The sequence below is a fragment of the Lissotriton helveticus genome, chromosome 3_1, assembly GCF_964261635.1.
Source record: "Lissotriton helveticus chromosome 3_1, aLisHel1.1, whole genome shotgun sequence".
Lineage (NCBI taxonomy): Eukaryota > Metazoa > Chordata > Amphibia > Caudata > Salamandridae > Lissotriton > Lissotriton helveticus.
Window position 1 is genome coordinate 2,087,110,034 of NC_136061.1, and position 23,060 is coordinate 2,087,133,093.

Sequence of the window (23,060 nt, forward strand, 5' to 3'; positions counted from 1 at the left end):
TCCAGGGTCTCCTATTGTCCAGATTGGATTATGGTAACACCCTTTACCTGGGGGCCCCCAAGAAAGTCATCGCTAAGCTACAGATTGTCCAAAATTCTGCAGCTAGACTCCTAACCCACACAAACAATAGGAGCTCAGCAAAACCCTCCTTGAAAGCCCTTCATTGGCTCCCTATCCAGGAGAGAATTCATTTCAAAGCCCTCTGCACAACCCATAAAATCCTTCAGGGTGAAGGCCCCCCTATCCTTAGGAACATTATCAGACCCCAAACTGTTGCCAGAAATCTGCGGTCCGCACATCTTCATCTAACTGCTATACCTAGAATCAAGAGGACTCGCACAGGAGGCCGTCTCTTCTCCTATAACGCCCCTAAGCTGTGGAACTCCCTTCCTCTGTCCCTTTGCGCCGAACCTAATCACTCTACCTTTCGCAAACGTCTAAAAACTTGGCTGTTCCCATAATTTTATCTTCCCTTTCACTTCCGCTAACACTCTCACCAGCGCTGGGATGCTCCCGGGCAGCCATGCGCTTTATAAATCCCTTTTCATTTCATTTAATTCATTTCATTTCATTTCATTTCGCAACCTGGCCTGAACAGCAGAATTAGGCAGGTACCTGGCCTGATTGGGGCTAATTGAAAATGGTTGCCTAACACCCTGAAATAATGGTGAGCAATGACGACATTAACAGCAGTTGACCCCCTCATGCTCATCAGGGAGACTGCTGCAGGCCGGGCACCTGAGACCCTACCCCACCGTAAAGGAGAACACATAGCTGGGGACCTGTTCGTACACTGACTCAGAAAGGAGTGCAACAACATCCCTACCAGGTCAGTGAGAGAGCCATCCTGACAGTGTGAAGACCCAGGGAAGGCAGTAAGAAGAAGGACTGGAACTTATAGCTGGTGGGCTAACTCCTTTCCTCTCCCAGGAAATTTATCAAAGGCATGTCCAGGATCATTCACTTTGCATGGAAACATACAGTTCCCACAGAACAGGGGCAAAAAGTGAACCCAGCCCTGAGGAGGTTAGCTCTAAGAGGGAGAGGTTCTGTAGCACCAGGCAGATTGAGCTTAACTAATGATCCTCCTAGGACATGAATCATCCGTATGCTATTAGATACATACACATGCCTTGAAGAGGTTCAGATGCTAATGGAAAGGGAGCCCCCCATGCCACCTAAAAAGAAGAACCGCACTTGTGGTGCACTTTCGCATACATGGATAGTGAGAGATCAGGACCGATATCAACTCAAAGGAACTAATGACAAATGGGAAGATCTAGAAAACCATTCAAGAAGAGAAAACCTTTGACTCAGAGGACTGAGTGAGGAGGTCTTGGACTCCAATCTTGAATACTTTTGCAGTCAGGTTGCTCTTGTCCCTCCCGGGTGATGACCAGCCAGATCGATGTAAAGATCAATTGGTTACATCGGGCCAGACCCAGGAGACAGCCCCCACATCTTCAACCCAGAGACATACTCATTGAATTCCACTACTTTTCCAAAAAAGGAGAATGTCCTCCAGTACGCTAAAAAGGCAGCAGAGGTGACCTTCCAGGACTACTCCCACAACGACTTCCAAGATGTCTCTCAACTCAAATTACTCTAGGATGATGCCATTTGGTACAAATGGACCTACCCTTTCAGATTCTTCATTGAACTGGGAGATAAATGCAATACTGTTACAGCCGTGCAACGAGCAGCATCACTGGTGGGCATCACCATCAAAACTGCACACAACAGACGGGGTGCCAGGACCCTGTCAAGGTCCCTTTTGTGCAAGGGTGCCACCATTGGCACTAGGCAGCTAATTTTAGCTGCATAGTACCCCACCCATGACCTCAGATCAGAAAATCCCAACCGAAAATGTTGAATGAAGTGACAGTTTGGAGTCTATAAAAAAAATCACACAAAAGGTGATGGACGGCTGCTTGCAATAAGTCTACCACTGGCAATAGTTTGGGGTAGCACTACAACACATTGTTCTTTTTCTCAGCATGCTACCTCACTTTGGACCCACCCATAAGCAAATCAGTCTTGACCATGTTCCTCATGGGAACAGTCCAGCCCAAACTGCAGAGCCAGGTGATCCCTGAACAGGACCACAAGAACCCAGAACTGGTTTTGCCCTAGTTATGGGCTCATCAAATGGGTACAGCTTAGTTCCAATGCCCCTGTGAGCATGATATCCACTTCTGGGCATAACCATGACACTTAGGGCAGTACATGAAACAGACAAAAGGTGATGGGGCTATCAAAAGAAACCCAGGGTCAAAAGTTCCTTGAAGAGGGGCTGAAGGACTGACTGAAATATGTACTCTAGTCAATCATGAATGGCTCCGCCCGAACAAAAGTTTGAGTCTCTGGAATGGGACATGTATCAGATCCAGATCGCCACAAGTACTGCGCTGAACTCAAGAGCACACAATCTTAGAACTAGAGCTGCTGTGCTGGGGGACCCAAGAACAAGCAATGGGATTTGCAAGGTGGATGAACAGTAATCAGCGATTTGAGGACTAAGAATGGAGGGTGGATCCTTCATGCTGAGAAGAAGAGCAGCAACTACCAACATTATCTTACGACAAATAACATACTGGACATGGAAAACATGGGATTATCTCTTGAGGATGACCTGTTGGGAGCAGGAGGGAGACCCACAAAATTATCGCTGGTAGACAGGTCTTAACGCGTGTGTTCCATTCTGGTCTGGGGGCATCAGGCTGGCTGGAGAGGAGGGCCTCTTTGCCAGATTTCCAATGACAACAGGGGCAGTTGATTCCCTCATCCACCAGTCAACAGGGGAAGAGAGATGTCACCCTTGACTGAGCATATGTTACAGTGTATATTCTTATGTGGATTTGTTTTGTTTTCAATGTTATGGTTGTTACAGGGGGATTTTTAGTTTGGGAGGAAGGGATTGACACAATGTCCATCATATTGAACTTTCCAGATGGACCTTAAGCCTTGTCTCATCCGAAGACTACTGCCTCAGTCACGACAATGATCCGGATAATTTCACTTAGTACACAGCGACTGAGCTCACCAAACAAACGAAGGGCTATCTGGGGTACACTCCAGGTGCAGTATTACAGAATGTGGTTCTTAGGTGCAAAAGTCATGTGTGCCTGCCTTGTGCGCCCGGGGCACTTTGGTATTACAGAAGGGGCCACAGATGTTTGGGCAGCCCCTTCTGTAATACAGATAGTGCAGGTGCAAATGTAGCACCATTGCTATCTCAAGAAGTCGTTCCCTCATTTGAATGGGGGCATGCACAGTAGAACACAGAGCATCTTTGAAGCAGCCGCTCTGTATTTCACTTGAATGCACTTCCCCCAGAGCAGCATGAGTTTGCAGCTGTGCTGAAGGCAGTACATTCATAGTAATAAAGCACACTTTTCCTGTTTGTGCATGGTGCACCTACTCAAAGGTGCACCATGGTGCAAACAGGAAAAGTGCACCCTATGTGTAATAGGACCCCAGGAGTATAAGCCAGAAATGAAAGCATAGAGCATACCCAACAGGTTATCACTCTTTGACCAATATTTAACAAGGGGGAGTGGCAATATATCCGAGACGCAATCTCCCTATAACAGTTTCACAAGTTCAAACAGATAGAGGGGTAGATATCTCATCCTGGTGTCATACTCTCACTGTAGCTATAGTAAATGCACCTAATACCATCCAGGACTCATTCCTGGTCAGTTTTCTAGAAAGGCTGGCTGGAAATCGTCCTGGCCGGGGATTTTAACATGGTATGGGACCCACACATAGACATTGAGGGGGGACATGAATCCCATGCGGGAGCCTTCTATAGGAAAAAAAGACCCTAAAAACTGGATTTCTGGGATGCCTGGTGGGAGACAAACATAGCAACTACTGGCTTTACCTTCTACTCCTACATTCATTGCACCCACTCACGAATCTAGTATATACTAGTAAGCAACTCCATCAAAGTACTGACCTATTTGGTGTTGATAGAACCTATATCGGTCTTGGACCATGCACCGATCATGGTCCAGCTAGATTTAGGAGTGAGGAGGTGCTTACTAAACTGAAGGCTCCACACATCCTTACTTAGGGGCCCAGTATTAAAGATGAAAAAAGAGAACATATATACAAATACTTCGAACGTAACGAGGGAGGGATGGTGTCCCTCACTGGAATCTGGATATGTTTAAAGCAGTTCTGAGTATCTATTAAGTGGCATTAGCTCAATTTACACAACTCTGCAGACTAGAGGTGCAGAGGCTTGAGAAAAAGATCTGAGACTTAGAGTAGGATCGACTAGAGCAGCCCTCTTGTTAAATTTCCCACACCATTATGATAGCCAGAGGCCAATTAAGAATGTACTACACTAATAAGGCAGAGCTCTCCCTGCTCCATCTCAAAAAATGATTGTATGTAACCTGTGTCAAAGCCTGTACTCTGCTTGATCGAACCCTGAGGGGTCAGAGAGAGTACGTATCAGAAATTGTCTAGGATTCTGGGGCCCCATTAGTGGAGGTTGTGAGGAAATTAAAGGGTTTTCGTTACTTTGATGAAAACTGTTACAGTGGTAACTCACCATTGTCTGACAGGGTAGATGCCTTCCTGGGGAAAACCCTGATCCTGAAACTTGCAGACACTCAGTCAGACTCCTTTCCCAGAAGAGGTCAGATTTGCCATCAAAACTCTTAAACTTAACAAAACTCTAGACCCTGATGGGCTCACAGCCCAATTCTATAAAACGTGCACCACCCAACTGGGTCTGAAATTAACTACCCTGTTTAACTATTGTACCACTAAGGGTATGGTGGCGCCTACAATGGGTGAGATGGTAGTCACAGTCATACTGAATCCCAATAAGGACATTAAAAAATGTGCATCCTATCGACCTATAGCTTTGACAAATATTGACGCCAAGCTTTACATGAAGATTTTGGTCACTCACCTGAATAAAGTGCTTCACACTCTGGTACACCCACACCAGAGTGGGTTCCTTCCAGGATGCCACGATCAAGACAATGCCTGGATTGCCATCCCCCTGATAGAGGAGGCCTTTCTCAAAAACATACCCATAGCACTACTATCTCTAGATGGAGAGAAGTCTTTGTTAGGGTGGATTGGAGCTTCCTACGCCTCAATCTCCAGAAGAAGGGCCTTGGACCAAAATTCCTGGAGATAATATTTTCGAACCCCATCCACCCAAATTGCTCTATGCCTTACAAGATACATATGACCCAGTTCCAGAGGGCACTGGGTCATGCGGGATGGTGGTCATCCTTAGATAGAGTTAATGACCCTTCAATGCAACCCAAATAATGGAGGGATTGCTCTTCTACATGGAAGGGCCTATTACTGGGTGTCCCATATGGTGTCTATTAATGATTGGTATTTTGCGCTGCAGGACCATTCTACTTACAGGATAGAGCGATCACAGTTCATCATGCGGTCCTGTCTGCACTACTTGTACAGCAGGAAGGGTAGTCAGATGCTACCACTGGCGATTTGGGTGGCAATTGCGACCTGGAGAAATGCCACCAGATACATAGAATGGGCAGGGAAGTTGACAAGGGTGGCTCCGCTCTGGGAAGTGTCATGGATGTGCAAATTGGGGAAACTGAAGGTGTTTGGACCTTGGGACTTGCTGGGAATCACCCGACTGGGCGATCTCCTGAGGAACGGTGACCTGATGCCTTTCTCCTTCATTCAAAGGGATTATGATTATGATGAGTTCCAACCAATACTTAAAATATGCACAGTTGGCGGGCAGAGGGCTAGTGGGCCTGGGGGAGTAGGACCTACCTGGGTGCATGCCTGTGGAGGGCTGACTTCTCCTAGAGGAGATGTCTTCTTAGACTAAGGGCCAGATGCATCAAAGGGTTGCGCCCATTCTGTGTCTATGAGAAAATATGTTGATGCATATGGCCCTATATCCCATACCTACAAACCCATCAACAACAAAATGCCAGACACACTGGTTAAGCCGAGGCCTTCATGAGGAGATGACTTAAGGGGGAGACTTGAGGGCGTGGATTGGGAAGCTGCCCTGATGCAACCGAGGGAGGTCTCCATAAAGTCCTGATAGCACCTGATACAGCTTAAAGTACTACATCAAGCTTACTATGGCAGGGACCATCTGCACCACATGGGGAGGGCAGCGTCTCTGGATTATTTATGTTGTAGGTGACACAGGATATATTTGTCCATATGATCTGGAGCTGCCCAGACATTCAGGCATACTGGTCACAGGTGAAAGGGGAGCTCAGCAAGGTGTTGGGGGTACACATCCTCCTCAAGCCCAAAAATGGCCTCTTGGGGACCTTGGGAAATGTAGACTTTCCTAGGGCGCAGCTTCTCTTTTGCAACTTGGGGCTTGTACCTAAGCATGTCATAGCGCATCAGTGGGGTGCTCCTGCAGTCCTGACAGCAGGAGAATAGAGGTCAGGGATGGACCACTACATGGCGTCAGAAAAGGTTACATATTTAAGCAGAAGTTGCCAAAGCAAGTTTTTCAAGGTTTGGGGATGTTGGTTGAAACACTATGGCCTACAGTTCCCCGTCACTCAGGCCAATGCTCCTACCTGATCTCATTGTGCATGTATTGTCATTTTAGGGGTCATTGCTTTTTCTACTAATGAAATGTAATACTGTTGCCAAATGCTAGCTCTGTGTGAAGAACTGCCTGCATATGCCTGCCTCCTCCTTTTCTGTAGGGTGTGTGATTGCGCCCACATTGTTGTTGTTTTATGCAAAAAAAAACAGATAAAGATAATTAAAAATAATAAGAATGACCTCGGTGAAAAACTGGTGACGGATGGGCCATGCCATACTCCAGAGGCCGTTGTGGGATCTGGTGTGGTTGGAGAAGTACCATAGACCCTCTATCATCTACATCAGGGCCCGAGTATCCACGACCCTTAGGACATGAGACAGATGTGTGAATGCACATGGCCTAATGTCATACCCCTTCCTCTACACTCCCATCCATTATAATCCAGCATTAACACCTGCCCTTGAGGGCCACCCCGTCCATGATTGGAGGGTGGGCGGGTGCAAAATGATTTCTTATATGTACTATGCCAAGACCCTGAAACCTTTTCAGCACTGTAAAGCCGCCTATGGTATCACTGACTCTGAGAAGCTACACTATGCCTATATCTGGTGCTGAGTATCCCAGCCCCCAATTTGAGCTGGAGCCACCAGGACCAAGACCCCTTTTGAACTCTAATTCCCTAAACAGATTGGCACTAGAGGCACAATGTTAACATTGTAGATACTTTTACTAGCACACAGGACTCCACAGATGTGGCAACATAACAGGGAATAGAAACATGCTCAGGGAAACAACGTGATACCTAAACTGTGGGACAAATTGCATAAGGACACTTGTTCCTTCTCTACTTCGAACCTGGAGAGAGAAATACACTACAAAGTTTGGGAAGCATGACACTACACCTCCATAAGCCACACCGTATGCATCCTAATGTCTCGCCTTGGTGCTGGATGGAGCGCGGGACAATGAGAGAGGCACTCTATTTATTGTGTGACTTCTCGGTGGTCCAACCTTTAAGGAGGAAGTGTCCAAACTACTTCATAATGTCTTGACCTTCCCTATTCCTGCAATGCCGGAGGTGATGCTCCTAGGACTCAAACCTTAGTTTCACACAACTGACAAAAGATGAATGGCATATATGTGTGCGGGGCCCAGGAGCTGCAAAATTGATAATAGCGCACAATTGGACAACAATCTGAATGCCCAGCACTCTCACTGTGGTACCATAGATTACGATCTGTACTTGACAATGGAGCGAGGGACACATAATATGCAGGGAACCCACCTGTTTTTTGTTGTTAAATGAAAACTGTTGCTTCTAGCTCTACTCTCTCTACAGGATTGAATGCCCTGGGCCTTTTTCGTTGATTTGAGGATGGCGAGCCCCTTTTATACGTCCACGCTAGAGTTAAGTGAGGCCCGAGGTAGTTGGTAGGAAAATGTTCTAGATAATTGTGAGCTTGTTACTTCTGGTAGGCATCAATGGTCTGTTTAACCTTCTGCAACTGGGGGTTGACAGAAGGTGGGGGCTGGGGATAGGTGAACACCTAAGCCATGAGTAAAAGATGATGTGACAGGCGCCACACGTTGATGGCTTATTGTACTTTCTGTAACCAACTCTGGCAGGCTGCGCTTGTCACATTGTTTGCTTTTGCACGGGAGTTGTAAAACCTTTTCGGAATGTACATCTCTCACCTGAAAATATTCATAAAATGTCAAGAGAAACATAAGACCAAGATAGCTGAAAGTATCAATCAATCAATCAAAGTCTCAATATTGCTTATTTTATGATTATGGACTATGAAATCACCAGATCCAGATCCCTAGAGCTCAGCATCATAAGGTGTTACTTTAAAAGTTATTTTTAGATCGTGGTACTCCAGACACCTGGCAGAGCCATCCAAGAGTCTGGAGGCCTATTGCAATCGGTGATAAAAGTGCAATATCAGCTGCTTAAAGTAGGTCTTATTACTGATTTTTGAGCTTTCCTGATTTATATTTTTAAAATGCCTCTACAGCCCATTGTTGTAAAGCAAAAATGTTCGTAAGTTAAATGCCAGACCTCTCTGGCTAGTTTTAACCTGTCTATTTGGCCCATACCGAACTTTGGCAAGTATATCCAGGTAGAGAAGCTGCAGAGTTAATATGGTGGTCTCGTCAAATCCCATTGATGCCATTATGGACACATCCAAAGGCCAAACATAAGTGCTAAATGTTAGGACTCACCTGTAGCCACAGTATATTTATCAATTAGTAAATATTGATTAACACATTATTCAGTGGCGAAAAGCTGTTCTTTGAAACCATACTGTTTCTCTACAAGAACATTTTTACGTTCACCCAGATAAGTAGTCTCTCCATGATAACACGACCAGCATCTTTTACAATTGAGTCATTCAGGGAAAAGGGACAATAAGGTGATCCATGTCACCCTTTTTACCCCGGTCACCCTTTACAAGTACTAGAATAATAAATTTCTCTCACCATTTGTGTGGTAGAACCCACTGCTGACTGCATTCAAAACATTACTCATCAAAACATTGGGGAAAGGAGTTGGCCTAACTGCTATGGCGGTCGACCACGAATCTTGGGAACTGGGTTTGAGTCTCGGCAATGACGCTGAACATCCTGGGCCTCATTTATGAAAAGAGACGCATCGCTTCGTGAAAACAGCAATGCGTCCCTTTTCCTTGCGCCCTCCTTGCGACACCAATGATGTATCATATTTACAGTATGACGCATCATTGCGCAAGGAGTTACAGATACGTCAGTATTTCTGACGTATCTGTATGGCGCAAAAGTGACGCATTGCTAGAGTGTGTCACAAAAGTGACGCATCTCCAGCAATGTGTCCTTTCACATGGGGCAAGCCCCATGTGAAAGGGCCTGCGTCAGTCTTACGCCTGCTGTGGGGCAGGCGTAAGAAATTGACGCATTTGCGCCCTAGAAGTGGCGCAGTGAAATCTTATAGATTTCACTGCGTCATTTCTATGACCTTTTCTTGCGTCAGAACGCCCCCTGCATACATTATACCTGGTGCAGGTATAATTTAGCGCAGGGGTTTATATGGTGCAACAAGGCACATTTTTTACGCTGCTGGTACGTCACAAAAAGTGACGCACCGGCGGCGTATAAGTGACGCATGGCCTCATAAATGAGGCCCCCTGTGATTCTGCAAAATGTAGCAAAAATGAATGTGTCCTCATGTAATGCAACTGGTGCTATGTTAAGTGCTTTGATACCCGATTCAGGTCGAATTTGGGCTATATAAATTTCTGTTAAAAAAAACAATTACAAACTATTGGGCCTCTAAGTACTATTGTACTCTTAGAAATATCCATCGAAATCCAAAATGTCGCATTAAGTGTGAAAGGCAGCCATCAGATTGCCATCACATTTGATTGACAGTACATTGAGATGCAAAATGCCTTAGGTGCAGCATCAGAAAAATGTTTCAGAGCATGAACCACATTTCTGTGCAAAACCAAACCTCATATTTAGGGCCACGAACACAGGTAGGTGCAAAATAACCCTTGGTGCAAATTCAACATGATTAAAAAAAACACATGTATACAAAAACAGGCTTAGGTGCAAAAATATGTTTGTGCAACTTCAATAGGAGTGAGGACAGGCTTTAGGTGCAAAAACAAGTACAGAAGCAGAAATCACATTCATGTGCTTTAAATTATTTAGGCGAAAATTCACTCTAGATAAAAAGTCAGCACGGATGCAGTATCGCATTTCAGTGCAAAACCACTCAGTATAGAGATGCATTAGTAGGATGTAACATTAAGTGCAAAAGATGTGCATCACTATAGCAACCACCCTCGATGCAATATTGCATAAGTGTGCAAACCCGAAAGGAATAGAAATAACATTAAGTTGCTAAATCACTTTTAGGTTTAAAATCTCCCTTGAAGCAATGAAAGCTGCATTGTTGTATCACAATGAAGAGCAAAATCACATACAAGTGCAAGAAAAACATTAAGGTGAAAAATCGCTGTTTAGGAACTGGAGTTTGGAAACACGTTTATGAGCAAAGATCGCATTTTGGAGCAAAAATACATTTATGTGCAAAATCATATTTTGTAGTGTGGGCTGGGCCTTGTTACACACATTGTTAAGTTAGCATAGGCTTATTAGAAGTTTAAACGCCATTTTACCTTTCTGCCGCTTTTGCACATGACACTGCATGTAACTGTTGTTGTAAGTTAGGCTGCGTGAAATGCTTCACATGAGAATGGCTTGTTTTCAGCATCCCTAGACTTACATCGTGACTCTAGTCTGCACACTGAGTGTTAAAGCCTCCAAGGTTATCAGACCAAGGTAGCTGTTATCCAGGCTGATCGGCTCACGTTCTAGCCATAACATATATGCAGCTGCAAGCCAACGTGATTCTGGCGCCTTTAATATCACACTGTAAGCATGATTTCAGACACCTGAAAGAAGCCCGTTTTTACAGAGAGGTTTTGCAGATCCTGATGTGATTCACACCTGCTGATCTTGGAGGTATGGGGTCCCCCAAACAAGCCTAAGAGACCTTCTATATTTTATAAAACATAGTTCCTACCTAGGGAGGGTGAATTACTAGGCGCTGTAGGACCTATTTTCACCATCATTGTAATATGATTTCCCCTTTTGTGTTTTATGGAATTGTAACAATGCTGCTCATATTATTTCTAATCATATGTCTGCTTATGTTAGCAAAGATACTGCATCTTAGAGCACGTCGTTAAAATAAATATTTTAACCTTTCTGTGTCTCTTTTTTACTCCTGTTGTGGACTGGTATGAGAGTATAACGAAAGAGTGTTCTTGCTTCCCACCATTCCTGAGTATAACCTAAGTCGCATGTTCTGGGTTGTCTAATCATCAGTTACTTTGCTATAGGACGAAGAGCTAATGTGAGACTGATGCTAACTGGTTAGGGTTGCTGGGCACTAAGGTGAGTTTTTTGGTACACCACAATTCATTGAGGTCCTGGGTATCTGTGCACAGTTATGTGTAGGAGCAGAATCCCTGTGACAATTTAGTAGCAAAATCTCTGTGCATCTTGACTTGAGTGTTAAAAAATATTTAAGAGCACAAGTAAGCCCCCATTCCAATGCTTTTGTGCTTTGTGTTCACGTATGCACTGCAATTGAAGGCACTCTATAGGCAGGCAAATGACATCCCCCAATAGCCAAATGTGAACATTGATACTAAAATACTCCTCTGGCCTGTTCCAACATTTTATTGACATTTTCTCCAAGTATTGGCTGAAGGGGGCTGACCCAAAATACAATAAATAAATAACACAATACAATATAATGGCTGAGGTCTGGTGAACCAAATGCCATATTCCCAGCAAGAGTTGGCGCAAACAGCTATATGTGCCTTTATCAAACGTAGCCAGAGTGTACAGCCTGAGCCAGAGAGTACGGCCCGGGTGCGGAGAGTACGGCTCAAGCCAGAAATTCCGGCCATACTGCAGACATAAAGATACAACTAGTAAATTACCTCTGTGAATAACAAAAGTCGTCGTAAAGTTCGATTTTTTCTCAGATTGCCTTTGTGAATCGTGCCCGCGGTGTTTTCACCTCAGCATACCATGTCCATGTCTTTGCCCTTTCTATATGTTTGCATGCACTTCATAATGACAGTGCCATATATTCATGCAACTGGACAATGCCTTCTGCCACTTACAGATCAGTTAGGAATTGTTGAATTCTAGTTTTAGGCATTTGAAATACTTGCCATGCTTAATTAGAGCTGTGGTTGCAGGTGGCGCCATAGGCACTTATGTTTTAATCATCAGACTTTGATCCAGACAAGAGAGAGAATGGCAGAAAACGGGAAAAGAAGGAGGAAGAGAGTCAGGAAACAGTAATAAAGGGAGAAAGCAGGGATGCAAAATAACCTGCATAAGTGAGATAAAGGAACAGGGGGAGTGTATAGTGGTGCATTAAAAAGGCATCAGTTAGGATCAAGACTAGGCAGCCTAGGTGTTCATCAACTCCCACATTCAGCACCAATGGCCGCTGGCATGCGAGAAAGACTTTGGGCCTCAGGACCTATTCTTTTACAAATTAAGCATTAAATACTGGAATATATATTCCTCATTTTTCCAGGCACATTTTGACTAGCATATTTGATTCTAGTCTTTTGGGTTTCAAAGGTCATATCAACTATTTAACCTGCTACTATGATAAAGTACCTTCTGATTTGTCACTGATGTGTCGCATTAAATCCTATGTTCTGGAGAATTAAGACACATTTAAGACACACATTCTGAAACTTTACCTGAATGAATTGAGTTTAAGCATAAAATGGCAGTTAAAGCAGCCCTACAGGCGCAGAACTTCCGGGTCTTTCTGTAACTTACGATGTTCCAAGATGGCTCCGCGTGGTCAGCCCCGAGGTATTCCACGTAGGAGGCGAATCCCTCGTTGAGCCAGAGGTCATTCCACCACCTCAATGTCACAAGGTTTCCAAACCACTAAAATAAAAGAAAGCACATAATGAGATGAGCCGTTCAGTCCAATGAATCTCTGTTCATAGGCATCAATTCAAAAAACAACCAGGCTTGTTTCTAGTGGAGGGGAGGGAGCTCCGTTCCTCGTGGGTCAAAAGCCTCTAGACTAGATAGAGTGGGCTTTGTGAAAGTCACAGCTGCAAAAAGCTGCGCCTTTTCATTTTCAGTAATTAAATGACAGCGCCTAACTTCCCCTGTAGGTAAATATGGGCTGTCAGTTTAGTACAGCACGTCCCAAAGCTTTACCTTCACCTCTGTCTCAGCAGGCAAGGGTGAGACTGCAATATTAAAACAAAAATAAAGTAGTTCAAAAACAAAAAATACAGGTTAAAGGACCCAAAAGAGAACTCCCTTCAATATAAAGGATAGGGCATACATGATTTTAATGTAAATATGATCTGCATACGCACGCATCTCTTCAGCTACAGTGTCACAGCTTTTTGTGAAAAAGACTGGCTTGAGGCACAGGGCTATGCCTTCCACAGTTTCTGGTTTAACGAACAGCTGTGAATAGGAGAGAGGGTTGAGAGTAGGATCGAGTATTTGTCTTTTTGTTTAATTTTTTAACTTTATTTTTATGGAGCACTTTTCTGGAGCTAAAGGTACAAAAGAAAATGAAAAAAGTCAAAAACAAATTATGTTGTGTGATGTTATGTTATGTTATATTATGTTAAATAAATTTGTAGAGCGCTCCAATACCTGGAGGTCTCCCAGTGCTAGCTTGGTTTTAAACAATATCGGTCTGCTACTGCGCACTAGTTATTAAATAACCAGGTTCTCAATCACTTTCTGAAGGTGAGGTGATTGGGGCAGGTTCTAATATGAAAAGGCAGTGCGTTCCATTCCTTGGCAGTACCTTTGAAGAAACCTCTGCCTCCTCAGTTCGTTTTCTTGAATTTGGGACCCACTAAGGTTTTAGCTCAGATGGAGAGAAGTGTTGTATTTGGTTCATACCATTTAAGATTCTGCCTAAGGTGGCAAGAGCCTGTATTGTGGAGGGCCTTAAGGCTGTACACAGTGCCTTAAATTTGATGCAATGCCTCACTGCGAGCCAGTGGAATTTACAAAATTCAAATGAGACTGACTTAAATTCGAGTAAGTCAAGTAGAAGTATGGCTGCAGCGTTTTGTACCATTTGTAGTTTAATAAGGTGTTGCCGCTGTATATTTAAATATAGTCCGTTGCAGTATTCCAGATTAGACAAAACAAGTGAGTCAAAACTGTTTTTTGTGACTCAAATGGAATGAATTGAAGAACTTTTTAATCAACCTTAGAGTGAAAAATGTAGAGGCAGTGACTGAGTTTACCTGGTCCCCAAAGGAGAGTTGGTTGTCCTTTTGGACACCCAGGTTTTTGGCTTTCTTCACCGGCAAGGACAGAGAGCCTAATTCATCTGGCCACCATGATGACAACCAAAAGAAAGTTTTATTTCCAAAAAGAAAAACTTCAGTTTTTACGGAATTCAATTTTAGACAATTATTACTCATCCAGGTACTGATGACCAGCATACAGAAAAAGGCTCTAAGACAAATGAGTCCAGGGCGACCACTTGTTTTCTGTCTGAAAGAAAGGATCACAACAGGGTCAGTGCTGTTCCCTGCACATCAATATTGCTGGGCAGTTCATCAGAAGGTCATGATGGACCGTATCAAATGCTGCAAGAGATCTAACATTAATAATGCAGCATTTATCTCAACTACCAGAGCCTCTCTGATTTCTTCTGTGGAATTGATCAGCGCAGAATCTGTGCTGTGTCCACTCCGAAAGCCATACTGCAAAACTTCTAGCAGCTGATTTTCCATGATAATGTTTGAAAGTTGGGTATTCATGGCCTTTTCAACTAATTTGGCAGGTAGAGGAAGTTCCGAAATGGGGTAGAAGTTGTTGAGATCATTAGGATTTAGATTTGTTTTTTTAATAGAGGCAGTATTGAAGCCACCTACCATTCATTAAGAAAATGTTCCAGTGTTTACATTATATATAAGAAAAGGATTAGATTTGCAGTCATTAACTCTGGAACCATTTTAACTATCACTGGGGGGAAACGGATCAGTTGGAGAGCTAGACTTGGCCGCTTAGACTGGACCATGAACTGATTTAGTCGAAAGGGGAGCGAATTCTGAGAAAGTAGTTGAAAGAGAGGTCTGTTCTGTTTTCGACTGCATGTGTGAGAGGGTTTTCACGTAATTCACCTTCGATAGATTGAAATCATTATAGATGCCTTCAACTTTATTTAAAAATAACTTTGCAGCGTTGTCACTTAGCAGTTGATTGCTGTTGATGCGATTTTTGCCAGCTAGCCTGGTCAGCTTGAGTCTGTTTTGAATAATTATTTCGAGGAGTTTTTTGCAGCATTAGTCTGTTCAGTGCAATATATCGATTTTTCTCTAATAAGTATGGTTTTATAGTAAGCTAGACACTGTTTATATTCAATTTTTCCTCTGTCCCTGTAGTCTCTCTTCCAGACTTGCAGAGTTGTTTCTGCTTTCTAAGTGTGTCAGAATACCAAGGCTCAGTATGGTGGAGGCGTTTAGAGTGCACATGTTTGTCTGGCACTAGCCTGGTGGCTGAAGAATGAAGCCAACTGGTGTATAAAGAGGTAGAAGCTTCCAAGTCTTCATGAAAATTCAGCTGAGCGATAGAGAGCTGTTACGAGAGCTGGTCAGGATTTACTTTGTTCCAGTCATTGACTTTTTGTGGCATATTATAGTGGAATATTCTAGCCGGAAGGGTTAGTTCAAATATAACCGCATGGTAATCTGACCACATCAGAGTGCAGTGTGATTATTAAAGATGCCATCTAGCGTGTGACCCGCGTCATGTGTGGGCCCTTGTACCAATTGTTCAAAGCCAGAACTAATCATGATATCTAAGAGGCGTACCGTGTCCTGGTCTGAGGAGGTTTCAAGGTGAAAGGTAAAATCACCCAGTACGGTGAAATTGTGGTGGAGAGCTCTTCTTCCAGCAGAGGGCCTACTTTGACTGTAAAGGAATGCCTTGGACTTGGGGGACGATAAAGTGAGATACCTTTAAAGGAAAACTGCTTAAATAGTTCCAACGGAAATGAAAGAGCTTCACAAACATCTGAAGAAACCGTGTTAAAAGAGGCTAAGATTGCATCACGATAAATTATTTCTAGGCCACCTCCCCTCCTTAAGGGCCTGTCGAGCGTGTGGCATGCAGTCAATTCTACTAATACAGGTTTGAAAGGAAAGCACATGTGTTGAAATGGCCTTCAACCTCCTCACAGCCACCATGGTTGCCATTAAAATTCATAAATTAGTGAATATTTTTTTTAAACTTCTTGGGGCAGATTTACAAGCCCCTTGCGACAACTTTATGCCGCCGTTGCGTCACTTCTGTGATGCAGCATCATCGTAAACAATGCACCCGTTGCGATATATTTACAACGTGACGCATCTAGGGAGATGCGCCACGATGTAAACCCCTGTGCCACATTATACCTGTGTCAGGTATAATGTATGCAGGGTGGGCGTACCCACGCAGAAAAGCCTTGTAAAAGTGACTCTTCACTGAGTTACTTTTATGACGCCACTGCGTCAAAACCTTACGCCTGCTTTAAGCAGGGGTAAGGAGTGACGCAGCATGTTAGGAATAGGTGATAGAGCAAGGTTGCGCACGTAAAGCGACTTGCTTGTATTCAGCCCTCTCGAAATAATTTGTAACATACTAATTAACATGTTTTGTTTACTAATAATTGCACCACACGACATTTCTAGTATCTAGGGGAAGCTCGCCTGTGTGCTTTTACATACCGTAACTCGATTAACCTAAAATGGCCGCCGCAACGCGGGAATTTTTCTGCTCATGCGTCTGTCACACTCATGTGACATGACGTATTCTCTGTGCTTGGTAGGAAATCTTTGCTTCTGCGCACTAGAACTAAGATGGCTACTCTGTGTGTTAACGTGCTAACGCTTGCACTATTGCTTTTACTAAGTTGTTTGTTCTGCATAATGACTAATGCCATAGTTAAAATAAAATAATGGGAATACAGTAGAGATAAGTGGTATACAGTGCATTCATTTATTTCTTGTTCTAAAACTGTTTCTTTTCTACTTTGCATGTATCGTATTTTGGGCCTGACATGTACTTCTGAACTCCATCTTTGGAGGTACTGCGCCAGTGCCGAGAAGTTCAAATTCCTGAAGCACTGGCATTGAATTAATGCCAAATCTTGAGTTGTTAGAAGATGTTTGTGAGAACTCGACCTCCTGAACCTCCAAGAGGATGTTAAATTATACTTTGTATTTACTATTGGAACATTCATTGCCAGGTGGAATAAAAGTGCATGGTAAATAAAATATTGAGCTGGAACTTCGATCTGAATATTGAAGAGCATGATCTCATAACTGGTATGGTGTGATGACCTCTCCTCGTCTTTTGACCAATCAAATTGAGGGAATTCACACGTTTGCAACATTGGGGGGATGGTACACTGCCCTGGAAAATGGTATAACAAAGGTAGGCGTAGCTAGTTAGATTGTCCGACTTGTCCGAATAGCTGACCTGTCACTGACCCAACGCACTAAATAGGCGAGGAGCAGAGGTGCTGGCGGAGCACTCTGTCAGAAGATTCGGGAGCAGAGGTGCTGGCGGAGCACTCTGTCAGAAGATTCGATAACCCAATCGGGGTTCCTGAGGGAGAAGATTCGCTAACCCAATCTGGGTCCGACTGTTAGCTGCAGAGAGGGGTGTGACGCAGGCGTTGCACTTTCGCTGTGGGTGCCGGTCCTGACCTGCGGTGGTCCTGTCCTGATCCAATTTGGTCCGTACATATCCTGATTCAGGTCTGCACCTGTTCTATCCTGTTGGCACCTGCATTATCGGGGGTCCTGTTCTTTATCTCAGCCCGTGGCCAGGGTTGGTCTTCACACCATTCTAAGTGAATATAAAGGTTGAGTGGGTATGCTATTGTGCTATTTCCCTTTTCTTACCTTTCCCATAATTCACTGCTTAAAGAACGTTTTATGATACTTTCACATCAATTCACAGTGATTTTATTCTTTCTAATCAATCAAGTTCTAATTAATGTAGTATGGACTATGACATTTAAAGAAAATATTTAGATAAAGCGTTTAAATCTTTCCCGAGTCTGTGGTTATTTTAATAAGTGCAAATGTTTATTATACTACCTATTATGCTAACACCTTTGATCCTTTAGGACTCTAGGTACTTGTGACTAGGATTGGTAAGTCAATGGTATAGGTCCTGAATGGTTAAAACAAATTGATAAAGCATAGGTTTACTTGTTCAAAGTGTGTATGTTGCTTTATGGGTCCAGGTGAGTATGGTAAAACGAGCAGGTGAGCCCGCGCTCTATCATAGGAATTCCTAACCATTGCTGGAGTTGCGTTGTGCTTGCTACATGATTCCAGGAATGCGCTGCCAATACACCAAAAGATGTGCCACGCATCTGTCTATCCTTGCGCCATGGTGCGCTGCATTGTCAATGCGACTCATCCATGGTGGGGCAAGGGTATTTTTACGTGACACATTTTAACTGCCGCATCTCTGGTAAAATGCAGAGATGCACAGTTCTTGTAAATCTGCCCCCTTATATATATTTTTTACTTCCACTTTGCCCTGTAGGAGGCAGTGCTACAATTTCATTTCAGCACAATAATGAAAAGTGTCATACTCATCAGAAGAAATATCAGTCCGTATTTCGGATATCGTGTAAGCCAGTCAAGCTTGTTTTGTTTTTCAGAGTGAACATGTTTCTTAGAACTATACTTCAATTTATTTGTAGTGTTTCATATTTTTATCTGAGTATTTAAGCACAATCTACTGAATGCAATTTTTTTCAAATTAAAATATCAATGATGTGATTACTCACATATTCCACTAAACATAACACAAATTAGCACCAAAAGGCGTTAAAAAGAGCAGATAGTGCAATATTCACATGTCAATAACATAACATAAAATTATACATTCCTTTTTTTAAACGTCTTAAGATTGTGATGTGACACATTTGCACCAACTTTATATGCTGATCGTGAACTTTGGTATTATAGAAGGGCCGTAAATGTTGATAGAGCCACATCTACAATATGGAATGTGCCGAGTGATCATAAGAGAACTTTCCCTCATTTGATTAGGGATATGCCCCAGGGAAATGAGGGACACATTTGCCATTGCTTTAATGACATCCTCACCACGTTTCAGACGCATGCGCAGTGGCAAAGAAGAGTTCAGGAAGCACCTCTCCAAAGTGAGGCCTGTACCCTTCAATTAAAAGTCAGAGCCGCAGTTTCAAATTACAGCCCTGTCTTTCACTAATGCACTCTCCACAGCATAAGTACAAATTGTCTGAGTTAACGCCTAATTTTCTGTGCAATCAGGGCTACTGACACAGTCTGTGCCAGACGCACCATGTTAATGGTGCACTGAATGGTGCATTATGATGCACATATTAAAAGTACAGCAGAATTCAGGCCCTGGTGACCCTTCTTTAAAGAAACAACTTCTGTTTCTACACGCTAATATAAGTGAGGAGTTGGCCGGGGCTTGGCCTTCGGATTCTCCCTACCTGAACTAAGAATCATAGCTTAAGCATCCAGAGCTTTTCACGACCTCTTCATATCTCCCCAGGAGAGGACTGAACCATTCATTTTTTGTAGCCATCAGAAGTGAAGGAAGAATTCAGAGACCTATGGAGTGGACTGCTCTTAAGATGAAGCCTGCCTGATGCACTCGTCATCATGTTCTGACCTGTCTATATGGGCTGATCCAAGAAGCTTGCTCCAGGGAACACACTGTCTACGGATGTGGAACCTTTCTGTTTCTGACCTCACACCAAGCCACCGACTACAGACTGCAGTAACTCCCAGAAACATCCTCGCTCTAGCATGTATAGCAAAACTGAGTTAAAGAGCCCTCAACTGAACCATCATTCATGCATTCATTCAGCAATCTCCTGCAGCTATATTCCTCTACGTGTAACAATTTTTTCGAACTGAAACACGAGGATCACATATTGAGCAGGCTATTATGCCTTTGTTGTAATTTTAGAACTTACTGAAGCCTTCTGAATATTGGATATTTCGGAACTATTGAAGTGTATACACACTGTATGAAATTCTGCAATAATACAGTGTGAAGCCCTGAAGAAGTCTCTTTTGGGAGGCGAAATGCGTTGGCTGTGGCTATGTCTCTTTGCTTTTGGAAAAATAAAAATAAATCATCCTAAGAAAAATAAAGAGAAATCACCTCAAGAAACGTACATCTTGGATCTGGATTTTTTTGTGTATCAAATGTCCTGAATTTTGAAGTCAACCGTTTATATTTTGCTGTATAGTGCTGAACCTCTTTGCATTTGATGTAACAATATAGCGGTGAGAGCAGAGAATTATTCCCATTGCCAAAGAAAGGGCGACACCAAAGATGCATCACCCGTGGCCCCCAAAATACCTCTTGATAGACCTATTGATATAACTACAACCACCCTGATATTTATTTCTGCAATATTTATCAGCGCGCTATCAGTACAGTGGAAGAGAAGTGTCTGCTTTCATAAACATAAATTATTGTTGCTTGTATGCGGATCAAATCTCTTATCGAGTATCTATATCAAATCTCTATCAACATACTTGCAAATGTAAAGTTTAAAAATCAGAAACACGTCTTCAAGATCTGCATTGTAATTCTTATGCAATTCATGTATTAATATTCCACTTACCCTAGTATTTCTAATTCGTGTTTTTTGTTAGAAGTGACTCGCAAGATTAGGTAGAGATTGGGCTTCGCGTAATTGGGCAAGATCGTCTATTTTGTCAGTAACTTGTTGAAACCGCTGCAGACCGTCTGTGTGTTGTCCACGGGGGTTAAGCAATCACTGGTCGGCATGCATGTTCCTCCATATATTGAGACCACCTAAAGGCCGCAGCCAGGCTTTACAACCCCACCACTACATTTGAATGACATCTCTGCGGCGACAATACGTTTTATTTGTGTGTATTTCGCATTTCACCGGATCACTTGTCGGCTGTTTATTATTTGTTCAAAATAAGCGCTGCTAACAAGCACGTGGATTTTTTTCTTCACAGCTGCACACATTGGGTACCAAATACACGACGTGGCATAACAGTCCATAATCTATGCTCTTTCGATCTTTACCTCGCCGCTGCAGGTTGAAACAGCGATATCTGCTTGGGGGTTTTGTCATGCTTACTTCTTGAGGCGGAAATATCTCACTGCTGTTATCTGCACTACCTCAGTTTGCACAAGTCACTAGACAAGAGGAAGCACTGCCATGCATATGTTCTGTAATGTAATGGGACAGCTGTTTATTTAGTGTTAGAAACCTCGAGTGGACAAAAGCAAAAAAAAGACCAATTACTTTTATACCTCTTTTCAATCTGTTTTATTTATAGCTTGGCCTTAAAATACCTAGATTTGCTTCCATACAGTGGAGCACATTTCCCACAAACAATCTGTTTCCGGCTGTATGATTTGCGTTGGAGTCCGAGTAGCTGTGAGACTTTCAATCCTTGACAGTGATCCTCATTACACACAGTCCGATTACTTTAATTACAGGGTGCTTTGGTATTTTGGATACAAGCAGGACAACGGGAACAGTATCATTATGAGAAGAAGACGGAGATAGATAGGACACACCATCAGAAGAGAACAAGACTCCATCACAAGAACAGTTCCAATGGACCCCAGAAGGCAAACAGAGAGGGGCAGGGCAAAGAACCGCGCTGCTGTAAACCGTGGAGATAGAAATGAAGGCCTTGAACCAGAGCTGGTGCACCATACATAAACTTGCCCAAAACAGACAGAATTGGAGGTCTTTGTTGCTGCCCTACATACGATTCAACATAACAAGCAGTACTAGTAGTACTGCGCTGATATGTGGCAAGTAGTCTGTGTATGCAGGTAAGGGGAAGTTAGTGTAGTTAGGTAAGAGGTTGTTGCAGGGATTCTTCCCAAAAACAGAACTAAGCGCAGGATTATAGGCCCTTGGTGTATAGGTATTGAGTCATCCTACCACCTTAGTACCCATGACCCAGGACCGACTAGCTATGGTGTCTCACTTGCTCTCCTACTCAATCACAGAGAAATGAGTGATTAGACACCCTAAAACTCAACACTTCCAGATCTCTCAGGAATCGTGGTAACAAAACACACCCTTTCACTCGCACCCTTGTACTTGTCCACAATAAGATCTGACAAAGACACAGAACAGTTTTAAAATATTTATTTTAACTAAAATGCCCTCCCATGCAGTGTATGCGCCACAACAAGCAGGAAAATGCATAGTACAAATACAATCAGCATAGCAGCTAGTCCATATAACATGAAGGGAGATGTCATCATGAAAAGACAATAGAGAAAAGACTAGAGAGCCTAACCTCCCTCCCCTTGCTAAGAAAATGTATTATTATATATTAGAAGATCTCTGGGCTTTGCTAGGGGACACTATACCTTAGTCTACAGATAGTAGATCTACATCATAGGTGCTGTCTCGCTCTTCTCCCTGGTAAAAGGTCCCTCTCCAAGTGTGTGTTACCTATTTGTGTATCCCCATATGACCCAAGTTAGTTGTCCCAAACAGCAGCTGCATCAGTAAGTTTTGTCTAGGTGCTAAGGCCTGACCAGAACAGAATAACAAGGGGCACTGTTTATCGACCTTTCTCACAATCTTCACACCAAATACTGGTAACAGGCAGAGAATGCACACAGCTGACTGCTTTCATGTGAAAAGTGCAAAAAAACTCTTCGCAAAAATAAAGCTATGTGGTAACATGCGCAAAGCTGCATAATGTCTGCAGAGCTCATGCTAACTTAGTGGATATGACAATTCCCCCAGTGGCCACGTGACAAGATGACACAATTCACCAGTACACTTAAATAGAACATTTCTCTTAAATAGAACATTTCTTCTGCAAGGTGACTGGTCAAAAGCAAGTCTGAAGAATTCAATAAAAAAATGTTCCTGGACTGTGAGAGGTTAGGTCCTGTCATCAATCCAGGCATTCAG

At 43.2% G+C, this 23,060-nt stretch overlaps 1 protein-coding gene across 4 annotated transcripts in view; it reads right to left on the bottom strand.

Moving 5' to 3' along the window:
* The window catches only part of LOC144824122 (aminopeptidase Ey-like), an 836,887-nt gene that overhangs the window by 362,914 nt on the left and 450,913 nt on the right, over positions 1-23,060 (bottom strand). For all 4 annotated transcript variants that reach the window (XM_078683237.1, XM_078683239.1, XM_078683235.1 and 1 more), the window contains exon 7: positions 12,899-13,012. In XM_078683237.1, the coding sequence (XP_078539363.1) occupies positions 12,899-13,012 (114 nt within the window). The remainder of the gene's footprint in view (positions 1-12,898; positions 13,013-23,060) is intronic.